This window comes from Octodon degus, unplaced genomic scaffold (assembly GCF_000260255.1).
Source record: "Octodon degus isolate 3935 unplaced genomic scaffold, OctDeg1.0 scaffold00264, whole genome shotgun sequence".
In the NCBI taxonomy this organism is placed as follows: Eukaryota; Metazoa; Chordata; class Mammalia; order Rodentia; family Octodontidae; genus Octodon; species Octodon degus.
In genome coordinates this window covers 371,563-389,228 of record NW_004524840.1, presented here as the reverse complement: position 1 = coordinate 389,228, position 17,666 = coordinate 371,563, and the positions used below count along the sequence as shown (strand labels likewise).

Below are 17,666 nucleotides of genomic sequence, written 5' to 3'. Positions count from 1 at the left end.
GTTTTAAAGATAAGCAAATGGAGAGTAAGATTTTTGTTAAAGAACAGATCCAGCTGGATTAACTCAAGCAGGAAATGGCAGTGGAAATGAGAAAAGCAAAGACAGATGTAACCAGACTACCAAGTCTGGAGTGAGCCCCGCGTTTCACTGCTCGGTGCCATCTGGTTTAGCTGGCATCACTGCCTGCCAGAAACTTCAGGGCTTGTGAAGCTGCCTACAGAGCTGCACCACGTTGTTGTGTGGGGTGTTTACTTTCAAATAGTGACTGCCTTCTTTGACTGGCTTTAAAAATAGGTAAATATTCTAAAAGCAGAATGATGAATCACAGGATTGCGCCAAAAGGAAAGAAGGAAAATGACTCAGGCAGACTAGTAGCACAGCTGTCCCACAAACATTTGGCCAAATTGTTGTAAAACATTTTGACAGTGATATTGGATCAGAGTTCCTGAGAGCAGTTAAGTTTGTTTTGACAATTCCAGAAACACAGAGTAGATTGTACAGTAGCCATACCAAGAGCACCACTGCTCAGTATATTTAGCTTTTCTAAAGAGAGAGAGAGAGAGAGAGAGAGAGAGAGAGAGAGAGAGAGAGAGAGAGAGATTACTAGTTGTGTTTATAATAGGGCAAAATCACAATGCAAGTACATGCTTTATTAACATTTACCTACCAAATACTGAGTTTCCAGTGCAAACCAGGGAGGGAGACTGCTAAACTGTCAATCATTTTATCATACTGCTAATGCACTGAGGAAGCAATTTGAGAACTTCTTCAGAATGGCACTGTGAGCTTAATGGACCAAGCAATATATATATATATATCCTAAGGATTTTCTTCTATGATAAAATATAAAGGAAAGAATGACAGAGAATTTTTTTCGATAGCAGATGTTCACTGTGTTTTTGGTGCACTCAATGTGACTAAGCCAATGGTCCTTAAGATAGCACTTTCCTGTTGGTGTCCCAGGCATTAAGACATACCATAGTACATGTCATGAAGGGGCGGTCTCACCCTCTATGAAACAGCTGTTGGGCTGCTTTTGTGGTTGTTCTGTTTTCAGATTCCCTTAAGCTGTCTCCACTGTGTTTCTCCATGAATAAATGGGACACATTGACTCTGTAATCCAAATCCTGACTATTTTCTAGCAGCCCACTATGCAATCAGAGTTACTGAGAAAGCTGAAGCTCAGAGGATCTAAGCAATCATCTGTACAATTCCCTAAAAAGTAAGCTGGGTACAGGAGCCCCAACAGGGAAAAGAGACACTGAAGACTTTGCAACTAGTGACCACATATGACTAAAGGGTGTTTCCCATCCCTAGTTCTTTCTGCCATGCCCCTCTGCTCTTCTTCAACTCTTGCTATGGTTTTACCAGACTTGAATTTCATGAACCAGTATACATTTTTTTTTCAAAATATTGGGAGTCATACTCTAGACTCCAACATCCTACTTTTTTAACATTTATTTATTTATTTATTTATTGGCACAGGGTCTCACTCAGACTTGTAGTGATCCTCCTGTCTCAGCCTCCCCAGTGCTAGGATTACAGGTATGTACCACCACGCCTTTTTTTTGGTAGCTAGCAAGGCATGCAGAACCAAGGATTGAACCTGGGTCCTTTAGCTCACCAGGCAGGTGCTTAGACTCCCAAGCTCTCCAGCACCCACTTTTATTTAACTGGTGAAGATGAATCTAAATCAATTCCCATATATTATTACTACCTCTTTATGATAGAAAGTATATTTAACAACAAAATCGTAAGAATCTTGGGATAAAATAGTATCCATTGTATTGAATAACTGGAACTTTGTGGACAAAAGCAAACATATTCCAAAATGACCTCACTGTAGCTATAACCTTGCTTCGTTTTGTATGAGAGAGATGAAAACTTCACCGAAGTCAGACTAAGTCGGCTGCTCAGAACAACTATTCTAAACAATATCTTGAGTGGGTAATATCTTGATTAGACTTTGGAACCAATTATCTCATAGAATTAACTGTGGAGGCAGTGGAGGCTGGTAAATCATAAATCCTTACTAGAAAGAGCTTAAGATCCAACACAGAGGAACGTTCCTCAGGCCTTAGGAAAGTGAAAAGTCATACTCAAAAGACATTCCCAGTAGAACAATCCAAAAGCCACCAACTGGATTCTCTGGAATGGTAACAGCATAACAAAATAATTGAATGAGATGCTAGAAAAAAAATCAATTCAGAAATAATTTCTCAGATCATTGTAGAGATGATGATCATAATGGAAGACATGTTTAGTGACTCTAAAGCAGATACAGATTAAAAGAAAACAAATAAAGTATCTTAAGAAAATAATGGAAACCATGAATGCTGAACACAGGAAAGAAATGGAATCCATGAAACAGATTCAAGCAGAAGTGCCTATCTGGCCAGTACAAGGTCCTGAGATCAATTTGTGGTACCAAAAAAAAAAAAAGGTTAATAAATCCAGGAGATTAAAAATACCATTGAGGGCCAGCCACATAGTACAGCAGATTAAAACTCCTGCTTAGGCAGAGCACAGCAGCTGGGGTTCTATCTCCAGTATGCAGTGCCAGCCCTGCCCTGGGGGCACACTGAGACTGTGATTGAGACTAGGCATGGTGGCACGTGCCTGTGATCCCAGCACTTGGGAGGCTGAAAAGAGGAGGATCACTATGAGTCTGATCTAGTAGTGAGAACCTGTAGAACCCTATACTAAATTCCAAGATAATAATAATAATAATAATAATAATTTTCAAAAATACCATTGAAAGTATATGCAGCAGAATGAGCCAATGTGAGGACCGAATCTCAGATACAGAAGACACGGTTGTTGTTAGCAACTGTGAAAAGAAAGATTTCAAAAAAAAAAAAAATAAAAAATAAATAAAAAAGAAAGATTTCTGGGAAATAACAAGGGACCATGAGAAGACATTCCCAAGTCTACCCTGCTCCTAAAAGAACCCCGGAAGCAGCCCTATCCTGGATCCTCTGACTACACCTCTGTCACCTGCAGTCAGAGAAGACCTGTGTGGGTGACCTGTGTGGTCACACAGAGCTCTTCATTCTGATGAGCCCATGCTTGCTTTAAAGCTCAAGTATAGGATCACATTTTTTTAATAATTGCTGAACAGGGAGCTGTGTGTTTTCATATTGTGCATACAGCACATCATAAAATACAGAGCAGTTCCTCCCCATTCAAGGACCCCAGGAAGGCGGCCTTGCAAGGCACCGAGAAGAGACTAACACAAGTGACTTCAGCAGGTCCATCAGTGCCAAGGCTCGTGCAAAAACTTTCCTGGGAACTATTTGCCCATAAAAGCTCCTAACCACTAACTGTACAGCCAGTGTGTATAAAATGCAGTAGAACGGGCCTACAAATTTTAAGTTGGGTCCTTTTTATTTGGGGGATGCACATAATTGGTGTAATATCTTTGAGAACTAATTTTCATCTCTGCAAAATGGGCAGATGATTTAACCTGTCTTAGAAATTTATCATTTTTAATGGAAGACACATATTAATCACTTAGTTAAAATCTTGGCACCTAGGAAATAACCAGTAACAATAATGTGTTTAGTACAGTTGAGTTTCTTTTCTCTATCTTTCCACCATATACCAACCAAAGGTAATGTGGAGATGAGGTAGGAGTGTGTGTGTGTGTGTGTGTGTGCGTGTGTGTGTGTGTGTGTGTGTGTGTGTGTGTGTGTAAACCTGCAGGTGAGAGCCACTGACCCTTTCTACTTCTCCTCCTGACAGTTAAGGGAAATTTCTCTAGTGCACATGTAACTTCAGATGTTATGGACTTCCTCTTCTCATTTGCATCTAAAATTAAGAAAGGTTCCCCCTTTCTTTTCTTTTTCTTTGAAAAGAATTCATTTATTCATTTATTTGATTCTCGTTTTTGCTGCTCAATTCAGATTCATAATGTCACTTTTAAATAATACAGCCTCTCCAGTGCTGGGATTATAGGGGTGTGCCACCACACCTGGTTTCAGTGGCCAGCACAGCCCTTAGATCCCTTCCCAGCTAGCTCCCTAGCGCCCCCCCCCTTTATTTTCCTATCAATGCAAACACTTTCAGTATGAAATACTGTAAAAAAATTGAATATACCTAAAAATGTTCCTAAGTAGTTTCACTTGAAATCTAAGTTGAGATCAATATGTTATTCTTAGAAATAAAATGTGATAGAAGATTGCCAATAAAATTTCTAGGGGCCAGGGAGATGGCTCTGTAGAATAAGTGCTTCCCTGGCAAAGGCAAGGGTCTAAGTTCAATCCCAGGTTCCGCAATAAAAAAAAAAAAAAAATTCTAGATATTTAGGTTGTCCATCACCTCCCATAACCACTGGGAAGCTCTTTGGTACCAACTAACACTCCTGCTTTTCTCATATAGGAATGTACCTTTGATTGTGTGATGAACTAGCAATATCCCAAAGGCCTGGCTTTAAAATCTTCCTGCTAATTGAAGTCAGGTTACCTGTAGCCAAATTTCTACATTTGTTAAAATGGCGAGGTGGCCACCTTCCTGCAGGGTTGTTGCCAGTATTATGTTGAGAACCTGATACAAATTAAAGCGCCTAGACACTTAGTAAACTTTCACTTCATTTCTGGCCTGTCTTCACAACCTTAACCAACAGATGTGAATTAGTAAACTCATAGCATCTCAAAGAATCTTCACTGATGGTAAGGAACCCCCTAGGGGTCATAGGTAAAGATGGTAAGTATTCGAGGATTAACTTTCCAGTGCAGTTCTCAGGTCTGTGCTCCCTAAAGGGTAGGTACAGACACCCCACCTCTCACCCCACACCACTTGGATATAAAAGTAAGGTAAGCCTAATGACGGCCCCAGCCTCTGCTTCCCCTAACCCCATCCTTACCAAGTTGCCTGCTGTCTCAAATTCTAGTAGGAACTTATCTTTCAATTTCCAGTGGCATGAAAACACAAAACAACACAACAAACACAGAACAAGATAAAAGAGTATCCTTGGTATGTGTTTAAAGTTGAGATATAGATGAGGTTTTCCAGAGCCTGGAAAGAACAAGGAATAAGAATCTGGATAGAAGGAAATCCTAAAAACATCTGGGCCCTGAGGAGAGAGGGACAAAGAGTAAAAAGGCAAGAAAAGCTCAAAGAAGGGGACAATGGCAACAGATGCATAAGCTGCATCATAAGTTTGCAGAAAGCCAGTTTTGTGCATATGCTTAAAAAAGTCATTCATACCATACTGAGCTTTTTAAATTAGACTAAAATCTGATTATTTCAGCTACTCCATAAAATTCCCACTGCCATACAAAATACCTTAACATGTGCAGAGAAAACTGTGTTATTTAAAAGTGACACCAGTGCAGTGGGTACTGACTCTTTTCAAACTAAATGCCCTGTGATTAATTCGTGCCCGATATGGAAAATTTTATTATCTTGGAAGAATTGTAAAATGTTAACAGCTACAAATGTGGGCTGATTCCAGGACCCTGTACTGATGGTCAATATAACTTTCTATACAGGAAGGAGGGAAAGAAGGAAGAAGGAAGGAAAGAAGGAAGGAAGGAAGGAAGGAAGGAAGGAAGGAAGGAAGGAAGGAAAGAAGGAAAGAAGGAAAGAAGGAAAGAAGGAAAGAAGAAGGAAAGAAGGAAAGAAGGAAAGAAGGAAAGAAAGAAGGAAAGAAGGAAAGAAGGAAGGAAGGAAGGAAGGAAGGAAGGAAGGAAGGAAGTAAACTTACATGAGAGTATCCCAGATTTTAGCACAGCGGAAGATAAAGAATTTTAGATAAAATAATTAACATAAAAGCCTCATATATATCCAACAATAAATTCTCTTTAATTGGAGAAAGTTTGGTGATTCTGTAGTAACCCAATATGTGGGACTAATAGCCCTCTTTTGTGCATATTTGTATAGGAATAGGACGTTAACGCTGCAATTTCTAGTTAAGTAAGTTAACTTGTTGAAATTCCTAGTTTGGAAGTAATAAGAGCATTAACTTATTAAAGCAGTATCTCTGCCTCCAGGAATTATACATACCTAAGTACCACTGAATGAAATGTTGTCATGATGAGCTAAAAATAATTATATCATAAATGACCATATTTTTCCGAATAAAATTGTGCTTCCTTCGAACCCATAGAAATCCTTAGCTTTGTGACTTATTCTGCTACCAGTATATGATGACTATCCACAAAGTCTAATCTGTCACCAAGTTCTTTCAACTTCCCTTTCAAAATGTGCTCTAAGGCCAGGGAGACAGCTTGGCAATCTAAATGCCTGCCTGGAAAGCACCAGAAGTTTGATCACTAGTACCACATGAGTGCCGACCCCGTGCCAAACCGACCGCTGAAAATGGGCATGGTGGCACACACCCGTAGTCCCAGCTCAAGGGAGCTGTGAAGTGACACCCTCTACCAAATAAACAAATAATTAATTAAAATAACAAAATGAGTTGTAAATTCAGCCATCTTATTTAATTCTGAAATCCAGGCTCTCCTCACTTTGTCTCTGTACTACATAGACTGCCTCTTCCATTCTCTTACCTGTGTACGTTCAGGACTATTCCACAAAACTTGTACTGTTTACATCATATTACTCTCTTACTTACAGACTTTGGAAGCTGTCTTGCTTCTGACCAAGCATAAACACTTTTCCTGGACTTCTAAGATGAGCTCAGTAACTCTGATCTCCTGCTGTCTGTACAGATGGTCACTGGGAGTCTCCAGCACAATGTACAGCTCCAGGCAGGAGATCCTTCTTCCACAGTTAAGAGTTTTTCTTTTCCAATTAGTGGCAGTTTTAGTGTTTTCTCAATATAACATGTTCTTCCTGACTCTGAGATTTTGCTATGCTTTGTATTTAAGGGAAAAAAAATGGTTAAAAAATAGGTACCACACTTTAAAAAAAACCTATTGCCTTTCTCTAGCCTACCTGCCTCTTGAATCCCAACTGGATTATCACCTTTTCCAAGAAGCTGTAAACACCTACTCTGGGTGAAACAGCCTTTTCTCCAAGTCTCTTTGCCTTATAAAGCGTGTAGGAGGAATTAATCTGTACCCCTCTTTTGTGCGTCTCACCCCCTTGGGCAGAATGGTGGAAGAATTTTAAAAAGGCCAGCTAATGATCAGAGGAAAAGCAAGACACTCACAGTCTGCTGACTGACTAATAAGTCCTTGAGGAACAGCATATCAGTTACACTACAAAAGCTACACTGACAAATAGAAGTAGCTGTATGTGGAACACACAAGTGTGTAGTGCAAACATTTGCCCTAACACTCCATACTCAGTTATCATAATCACAATAGCAAGGTAAGTACTTAATTTGAGTCAAGTGATTTGCTAACTGCTTTATCTATGATGCAAGTATGCTTGCCACAACTCCATGAGCTACTCTCACACACATTTTATGGGAAACTGAATTCCAGCAAGGTGGAATGACCTGAATGAAGACTATGTAATTGATGGTGAAGAGGAATCTGGACATCATGCCTCCAATTCCAAAGGCCTATGCTTAACTTCTGTGCCAAATCATCTCAAGGTTATATGCAAAAGAAAGAGAAAGGGAGAGAGAGAAAAATATATGAATGGCAGGAATAAGGACTGATTTAGGCTCACAAAATGAGCATATTAACATTTACAAGCAAAACTATCCCTTTTTTCTCTTGGACTGTGCTTATTCATTAACAATAAATTCAATAATATAGAATTACTCCCCTACAAGTCTAACTTAGTTTCTCAGTTATTATGAGAACCTGGGATGTTCTCCCCTAAATGTGTGGCCCACTGTCTGCATGCAGTGGAATTCAAAAGGCATGCCCAGCTTGCATGATTGCAAGTGTTGTCCTCTGTGACACTCCACATGCTCGCTGTTCAAGAATTCAGAGGGAGTGTCCCCAAATATCTGCAAAGCATCTTTTTGCATTCTCACAATGTTATGTACATGGAAAATAATAGGGTTCTGTGCCCTGGCTGGTCTTTGAAATCTTATATTTATGCTGTGCTTACACACAGGGGGAGTTTCCTCTTCTTTCATGAGGAAGCAAGGACCCTCCTTGATAGACAGATAAGAATACACACAACGGGGACCTTTCAACATGTGTTTTTGATGAGTGCTCTTGGATGATTATTTTAATCAGGTCAGAGACTCTGAGTCCCCGCTCCTGCTTCAGATTCTTTAGATAAGTGCTCTTTCCAGAGATATGATGACAGATCATAAGATTAAATCATTTCACTTTGGCAGATTCTTCATATATCTTCACAAGCATCTTTCTGTGGAGCTAGGTGGTAGGAATTACTAAAAATAAATTATGGCTACTTTTTAAAGCTACCTATGAAAATCATGAATTTCAAAAGTGCACATTCTTAAGGTATTTGAAAGGTAAAAGAAAAAGCTGCAACAAATTTGATTGATGAAAAATACACAAAAGCTCCATTCAGAAATCAAGACAGTTTATAGGTGGTAGCAAATGAATTACAAGTTGAACATTTTGTACTTTGAGAAAGAGTTTATTCATGCAGCCTAAAATCTGGATTCTTCTCTTGATGGTTTTTTTTTTTCTAATACAGTGCATTTATTTGTCTAGTCTACAATTAATGAAGTAAAAAAATAATAATAATAAATAAAATTAAATGGCCAGACAGATAGCTCAGGGGACTTAAGTGCCTGCTTAGGCAGAGTGCTGTGGCTGGGGTTCAATCCCTGGCCTGCTGTGCCAGCCCTGACCCTGGAGCACACTGAGAAGATGATTGAGACTGGACATGGTGGTGCGCGCCTGCAATCCCAGCACTTGGGAGGCTGTAAACAGGAGGATCACTACAGGTCGATCTACATAGTGAGACCCTGTAGACCCTACAGATCCTGTACCAAATACATTAAAATAATAATAATAAATGAAATTAATGAAGTAGTAATGTTGCTTAGGATAAGCAAACTTTATATACCAAAATTATTTTTGTAAGATTGTTCATTATTATGAGGCCTGTTCTGTTCATACAGGACATGAGCTGCAGAAGGGAAAGCACTCATCTCCTTTCTCCTTGCATTGCAGGGGTGGGGGGGGGTGATGAGAGGAAGCTACTTGAGCACTGACAATAAATCAGGGATTTATAAAGCCCATTGAAGGGCTGGGAAGATAACTCCATGGTACCACATAGCATGCTGACCCTGAATTCCAGGTGCACTGTGTCAGCCCCAAAACCATGCATGGTGGTGCATGCCTGTAACCCCAGCACTGGGGAGGCTGAGACAAGAGGATCTCTACAAGTCCAAGATGTGTAGTGAGACCCTGTACCAAATAAATAAATAAATTTTTAAAAAATTATATTTAAAAACCCATTGAAAACTTGAAGAGCTTTTCTTTTTTCATTTAGAGAAGTGACATGGGATAATCTGAAGGAATTTACATTTCCAAGTCTGAGTTTAGATCATAACTCATTACTTAGCAGGGTGGTCTCTTAGCCTCAGTCTTTGCCTCCATAAATAGGGAATTCTCATGCCTATGCCCCACAAATACTATAAGTAACCTCCTACTATGAAAGAGAAGAACAATTAATGGAAGCTGTCATTTCTATGTGGGGTGAATAGATTTATATGGTGGGTGAACTCTTCTCATTATTGCTTTATATGACAGCCCCCAAATAATCCCCAGTGACATAGTACAAAAGTGGGTTGAAAGTGGTGGGTAAATAAACTGTGAAGGGTTCAGGGTTTATCTCTTCCTACACTTAACCACACTTCTTTAGGGGCTATACCATCCAGAAACCTCCAGGGTAAGGGTGTTGCCTACAATCTCCTAGTATAGTAACTCCAATCCTATATTAGCTGAGCCACATCAGAAGGTACAGAGACCAACTTGTTACTTCATATTATTTTGGAATGATCTTGTTCATTTTCAACCACTAATTTTTAAAGCCTCACCCCAACATGGGCACTGAAGAGGAGAAGAGAGGGAGAGGAAGAGGGAGAAGGAGAGACAGAGACAGAGACAGAGACAGAGACAGAGAGAGACAGAGAGAGACAGAGAGATAGACAAAGAGAGACAGAGAGAAAGAGAGAGAGGAGAGAGAGAGAGAGAGAGAGAGAGAGAGAGAGAGAGAGAACCAATCCTCAAAGGAACAGAGGTGGTTTAAATGGTATTATTTGACCATGTGATTTTAACAGATGGCATTAAACTAAGAGCGATGGCAGACGCCAGGGAAGGGAGCCAAGCCTTGCTTTCCTCACCACCGTGACCTCTCACCACCGTGACCACAAGAGAGCCCTTGTTCAGAGGTGGTGCAACCCGATATGTATGTTAAGAGGTCACTGAGGGGAGCCATGACAGAGTGCTCTAAGAATGGCAAGCTCACCTCAGACCCTACTATTTGCAGAAGCCCCACCTCACCTGTCCCATTCATCACTCCTGCTGAAGGGTGTTTATTTAGCCGGAAGTGGGGAAGCATCCCTGAGGAATGAGCAGCTTGAACTTAGACTACAACAAATGCTGCTGAAACTGGGATGAGATATTTTGGTCTTACCTAACCTCCTGCCAATTTGTAATGATCGTTTCCTCATGCGGTTTTTAACATTAGTGACACATTTTGCTGTCCTTAGAAATTGTTACAGCTCTGTGACTCTCATTCTAAAAGAAAGTTAAAATATGAAAAGAAAAAGAAGAAATGAAGTAAAACAGCCAACTCAAGATGGGGGAGATGATGCTCCCAGCCCTCAGGAGCCTGAGACAGGAGGAGTGGCAGGAGTTAGAGGCCAGCCTAGGCTACACAGTGAGTGCAAGTTCAACTTGAACCACATAGAGAGACCCTGTTTCAAAAAATCAAAAAAAAAAAAAAAAGCATGATAAAATATCACATACTGAGTCATGCAATATGTAATTTTTAAGCATCCTCTGTGGAATTAGAGGAGATAATGGAAAGGGAGGATTTCCGGGGTGCAGCCCTTTCCCCTAAAGCACAGTGTACCTGAGGCTTCATTGAGGCTAAAGGCGATGCGCACTGGCTTATCCGCAGGTACCCTTGCTGTGCTGATCATGTGGGCGCCTGAGGCCCGGCCTTCTCCTGGGTCTTCCAGCTACAAGGACAAGAGAAAGCCATAGTCACTGCACCCAACATCATGTCTCTGAATACAGAAGCCCTCGGAAATTCAAAAGAAAAGTTAATAAACCTCCTACCTCAAAATCATTCACTGGCCCCATTTGAAAATTTTTTTTGGCTTAGACAAAAATTACTTTGGCAACACACATCTAGAATGAACAAGATGTGGTGAAGCTCTCTGCCTACCTCAATTTTTTAGTTTCTCATCATGCTAAACAATCAGTCATAGCTTTAAAGCTTACATATTTAACTGAAGGGGGATAAAAAAGAGACATAGTTTAATAGGGTATCAGGAAGCTTTAGATTAGTCTATCATTTCCTACTCAAAAGTCTAAATTAAATCTGAATTAATTATCTGAGAGTAACAAAAAATTAATATCATGTGATCATTTAAAGAATACCAAAGACCATATTAAAATATCCCACAGTGGTATTATGAAAACTACTTGCTTTAAATGTCTGACTACTTATAAATCTAGCAAATATTTCTACCTATGAGTTTACTTCTTAACAGTATATGACAAAAGCAAAAGAAAAAGCTTTAGAATATCCTATAGTTGTTGTACCCTGCCTATTAAATTATCATTTAATTAATAAACTTAAAATTAATGAGAAAACATCCTACGTAAGATGGGAAAGTAAAAACACTTATGGATCTTCCTATATCCTAAAAGAATTCATCCCAAATAATGTACATTTTAACCAAAATATTTGGTAATTTACTGCTCAACCAGACCATGAAAAATATTATAAATACATGAATTTGCTGTTTAAACACATATATTTAACTTCTTATTTGTCTTGCTTCCCCTACACTGTCTATTCTCCTCATGTAGACAGCAAACTAAAAGACCTGAATGATATTTTAAGGAAAATGTCTCTAAAAATGGCAAAATATAAATAATCCCTTTAGCCATCTTTAGCAAGATTCTGGGAACTGCTTGTAACAGGACATTTTCTCATACACAGCGAGGCTTTTGACTTTTCCCATAACTTTTTTGTATCCAAAAATAGTGTCCAGAACACTGGATTTTGTTTTACATTATGTAGAAAGCCACAGTCAATGCATACACATATGACATATATTTAGATATACATATATTTGGAATCCTCATACCCAGTACATGGGAAGAAAACACGCTTATATTAAACACCTAGGATGGTTTGGAAGAAAAATTAGCAACAGCTTAATCACCGAGTTAGGAGCCTATTGAGCCCGTTCACATCAGACCACAAATACCAAGGCACCAGTAAGCTCTTCATTCTGTCACTGCAAGTCACAAAGAAATGGTAACTTGGAACATTTGAAGAAAGGATACTCTAAAACCACCACTACTTGACTCAGAATTTATTTTATCATAACTATCACACACTTCTGTGCAGTGTTTCGGAGTTTTGTTTTGTTTTTCTGCTTAGAATGAAGCATGTTGTTAGTTACCTGTTTCTGGAGAGATAGCACAGCCTGTCTCAGATTTAACAAAACAAAGAATCAAAACACCCTGAAGCTATAATTAAAGACAAAAGTCTTCCCAGTAGGCATTATACAAGCTCCAAGCCACCTTATCACAACATCTAAAGATGAGAAGCTCATTGTCCTTTTAGGCAAGTCTCCCAACATTTTCCTGCATCAAGAAATAAAGCATGGGAGGTGGAAATTTGCCTCTATATTTTGTAAATAGCTCCGCGGTGTTGTTTCCAGCTACAAAAAGTGGAACTGGAGAGGACAGCTAATGACATCCTGCCCCTCAGCACGATGGAAAAGATCTGTCCGCCTCTGGAGGATGGTGTTGAGACTGTGGATTCTTTGTTCCGCAGGACTCAACCGCAAGAGGCCCAGGAAGCCACTTGCCCTCTCGTCACACCACCTGGAAGAACCGGCTCCGGCTTTCAGCTCTCTGCTGGGGGCCATAACAAAGCTGTGGTTAAGCTGCCGCTGCAAGCGTTTAGTTCGGTTTTCACACCTGCTGCCTTACCTCACTTAGTGGAGTGTCTGCACTTGTGTAATCCAGGGCCAGCCGCTGCCTCGGCCACTCGTTGCCTTTGTGGAGTAAGGACTCAGCGAGCAGCAGGCTGCACCTGCTGCATAACAGCCACTGACACTCTGAGGAGCGGGGACAGCTGTCGGGCAGCACGCTGCTACCTGCTCTGCCCCAAACCCCAGCGTCCCCCGGGACCTCCCTGTTCCGCTTCCCTCCAAACCCTTCTCTCCTTTCCTCACCTCTCCAGCAGCCAGGATGTTGTCATGTTTCTAGAAAAAGCAAGAGCAAAAGAAAACCCTCCTCCTGTCAGAGGCATTGATAAACAGCAAGCTTGGAGAGTCCAAACGTTTTAATTCATTAGTCCTGGCAAACCTAAAATACAAACAGACTTGCTTCAGAAGACAGGAATGTCTTCAGCGTGACCCAATCGGTGTCTGTGTCTATTCCAGCAAACTGGCAAAGACAGCATGACACTAGTCAGCAAAAATGTCGGCCGCTCCAGTAAGCCCAGCCAGCCCCGGCCAACTTGGACAGGCTTCAGGCCAATTCTCAGATGACAGCGGTGATGATCCCTGTTAAGAACGTGAGGTTTGAGGTTGAGCCCGTGTTGGGCTTGATGGCTTGATCCAGTCTACAAATGCAGCCAAACACAAAAGGAGTTGATGGTAAATAGGATCGGAGCATAAAGATCTTTCAACCTTTTTAACAATTGCAAACTTGGATGCCAAAAGTATTTAGGAAGAGTTTGACCATGCTGTTAAGATTAATTAAAAGTGAACAATGACATGTGCATGCAAAGATGAGCTACAGACTGGAAAAAAAATCTTTGCAAACTATACATCAGATAAAAGACTGATACCTAAAATATACTTGCAAATCTTAAAATTGAACAACAGGAAACAAACAACTCAATCAAAAATGAGCAAAAGTTTCAGTCAACTCATTAAAGAAGATAGATGACCAGCAAGCCTATGAAAACATGAACTTCATAGGTAATTTGGGAATTATAAGACAAAATGGCATATCACTACATACCTATTGGAATGTTCAAATTCAAAATACTGACAACATCGAGTGTTTGTGGGGGATAACAGAAAACCTGGAATCACCTACCTGGAATTCAAAGTGACACAGCCCCTTCAGAAGAAAATTCAATAGCTTTACAAAACTAACCATATTCTTATTGTATGATGCAGTAACCATTCTTCATGGTATTTTTACAAATGAATTTAAAAACTTTGTGTCCACACAAAAACCTGAACCCAGGTATCTTTAACAGCTTTATAAGTAATTGTCAAACATTGGAAGCAACCAAGATGACCTCCAATAGGCAAAAACATACACAAATTGTAATACATTTGGACAATGGGTTATCATTCAGGGATGAAAAGAAAGGCACTATAAAGCCTTGGAAAACAATGTGGAATAACCTCGGTGGACACTGCCAAGTAACAGCAGCTAATCTGTAAAGGTGGGACTCTGATTCCAACTGTGTGACATTCTGGGAAAAGTAAAACTATGGAGCAAATAAAAATCAGTGGCTACCAAGTGTTCAGAAAGACAGAAGGAAGGAAGAAGCAAAGTTCAGCGCATTCTTAGGCAGTGAAATTATTCTGTAGGACACTGTAATGGAAGATAAACATCACTACCGAGATGTAAAACCCCATAAAATTTACAGTCAAAGAGTGAGCCCTCGCGTCATGGAGAGTATTTAGTTAATAGTGTATTAACATTGACTCATAAGTTGCAGCACATCCACCATCCTGATTCAAGTTATGGATAAAGAAAAAATTATGTGTGGGAATGATGAGTATGTGTCAACTCTGGTTTTTATTCATTTTTTTTCTGTAAACCTAAAACTGCCTTAAAAATATTAAACAAAAGGAATTAGCAGGTTTCCTTGATCAAATGAATAGGGGGTTCACTTATCATATGCACAGCAATAAAGTTCATGGATTCATTCAGTTAGAACAGTCTCATACAACTGCATGATTTGTTAGTTTGTTTGATTCCATACTGCAATTTAAACCCAGGACCTTAATATTTAGCTACAACTCCAGCCTTCTTTTATTTTTTAATTTTGACATAGGGTCTCACTAAGTTACTGAGTTTCTCAAGCTAGGTTTGAACGTGCAATTTTTCTGTCTCAGTCTCCTGAGAGTGCAGGTGTTAGAAGAATATGCCACCATACTCAGCTATAAATCTATTGTATCAGGAATATTCATTATTGTTTCAATGCTATTTTATGATTAATCATATCAACCTGTATAATCCATTGTAATTTATCAAATGAATTTCTTATCTATTATGTCAATTTTTTTTACTTTTCTTTATTTTTTTGTACTTTAGTACAGGGTCTATAGGGTCTCACTACATAGATTGGACTCATAGTGATTCTCCTGTTTTCAGCCTCCCAAGTGCTGGGATTACAGGCATGTACCACCACGCTCAGTCTCAATCACTTTCTCAGCGTGCCTTGGGGGCGGAGCCAGCACAGCATGCCGAGGATGGAACCCGGCCTCTGCACTCTGCCTAAGCAGGCACTTTAGTCAGCTGAGCTATTTGACTGGCCCTCTATTATGTCAATTTCATCCTTCACACAGTCTTATAGAAGAGTCATGATCAATAGTGTCATCCCTATTTGACAGATAAGCAAACTGAGGCTCAGAAAATTTAAACACAGGCTGAAGGACAAAGGATAGTTGTAGAATAAAAGACTTAAATGAGATTCAGTTTTTAATCTTTGGTTCATGCTATTTCTACTATAGGAGAATGCATTCTGCATTAACAACGTAATTGATTTTTTTAAAACTGAAGAATAAGACTGACTCTCAGCTTTTGGATAAAGGAAACAAAGCTGTAGCTTTCTTCAGTGTCCCAGCAGCCTGGTTTATTTGGCATCAGCCTTCTTTTTCATGATGGCTATTGAACCCCAAGAAATCAAAGCTGTTTTGATATCTTATGTTCCAACAGGGAAGTAGATACCATATCTGTGCTGGCTCCCAAGCCAGCCTCCTGGGTCTGCCTTCCGAAAAGCTGATGATGACACTGAAATTGCCAAGGCACTCAATGACTGGAAGCACCTGAGTCACAGTGAATGTGACAGTTCAGAATAGAAAGACCCAAGAAGAACGAGCCTCTTCAGCCTCTTCACTGATCACGAAAGCTATTGCAGGATTATCTAGAGATACGAAGGGACAGCTGTACATTAAGCACAATGAAAACATCACCTTCTATGTCAGCAGCATTTGGCAGAGGCAGCATCTCTTTATCACAGAGAACTGTCCAGAATCATTAACGTGGTTCTGGAGACTTCTCCATGCATGGGTGTTACACAGATGGCTGCATCCTCGCAGCAATCAAAGGTGACATCAAGGGAGGTATGACAGATGCCAAAGATGATCATTTGACAATAAGACAAGAACACAAAGCACATTTAACAGTCTAATTGTGCTCTTTGGAGTCTGATACTACAAATTCAATGCTTTCATAATCATTATTTACCAACTCTTGTGTTCCCTGGGGAGCAGTGATGTGTTTCTTGACTTCTTATCCAAATATTTTCAAAAGAGCAACAAATCCAAAAACCCCAGTGAAATCCCTTCCCACAACTGAAATCCAAAATAACTGCATGCTATTTTAGAAATGCAGTAGAATCATACTAACTCAATCCAGAAAGGGCATGTGTGTGCATCAAAACATTAACAGATTAACAGTGTGTTTCTCAGTAGCACCAAAATGTGTTAATTCTTTCATTCTTTCCAGCAGTTAATGTTTTATGGCACTCAGCTTTCTGTACCTGTGATGAATACCTGAGATAAAGCAACTTAAAGAAAGAAAAATTCATTTTGGCTCATGGTTTCAAAGATTCCAGCCAGCAGTCACGTGGCCCTGTTGTGTTGGGCCTGTGGCAGGGCAGTATATCAGAGTGGGGGCACATGGTGGAGGAAGCTGTGACCTCATAGCAACTGGGACAAAAGAGAGAGAGGAAGCATCCAGGGTCCTGAATCACCTTCAAGGGCTACTCCCCTCACCCCTGCCAAAAGACCAATCTTCCTTCCACCAAGCCCACCTTATAAAGGTTCCATCAACTCCCAGTAATTTGATAAAAATTTTATGAAAACCTGGTACTTTCCAAGCTAGTGTTTCCCAAGTTGCCTGAATACTGGGCTTAAGCCTTTTAAAATACCAATTTCCAAGCTGTGCCACACTGACTCAGTTCAGTGACTGAGTATATCCAGGTTTCTGTCAATTTGAAGAGAGAAAAAAACCTAATGGCTATGCACAGCGTTTAGAGAATGGTTTAAAAGACATTTTCAACAACACTGTAAAGTTACTTCTTGGGCCTGTCAAAATGCTCAGCAGATTAAAGCACCTGCTTAGGCAGATGCATAGGCCAGAGTTCAATCCCCAATGTGCCATGCCGGCCCCAACCCGCAGGCACACTGAGAAGGTGATTGAGACTGGGTGTGGTGTCGTGCGCCTGTAATCCCAGCTCTTTGGGAGGCTGAAAACAGGAGAATCACTATGAGTCCAAACTACAACAGGAGAATCACTATGAGTCCAAACTACATAGTGAGACCTTGTGGACCCTTGCCAAAACTACAAAATAATAATAGTAATAGTAAT

General features: G+C 40.1%; 1 protein-coding gene across 2 annotated transcripts in view; it reads right to left on the bottom strand.

Annotated features, from left to right (window-relative positions):
- Map3k7cl (MAP3K7 C-terminal like) overlaps positions 1–13,441 on the bottom strand; it is a 43,954-nt gene extending 30,513 nt beyond the window's left edge. Inside the window, exons 1-3 of one of the 2 annotated variants that reach the window (XM_023706577.1) lie at positions 13,277–13,441; positions 13,032–13,096; positions 10,927–11,035 (exon numbers count right to left, since the gene is read on the bottom strand). In XM_023706577.1, coding sequence (XP_023562345.1) covers positions 10,927–10,996 — 70 coding nt within the window. In that variant the 5' untranslated portion in view covers positions 10,997–11,035; positions 13,032–13,096; positions 13,277–13,441. Of the gene's footprint in view, positions 1–10,926; positions 11,036–13,031; positions 13,160–13,276 lie in introns of both variants that reach the window. The other variant, XM_023706576.1, reaches the window with a different exon arrangement.
- Between the last annotated feature and the right edge of the window lie 4,225 nt (positions 13,442–17,666).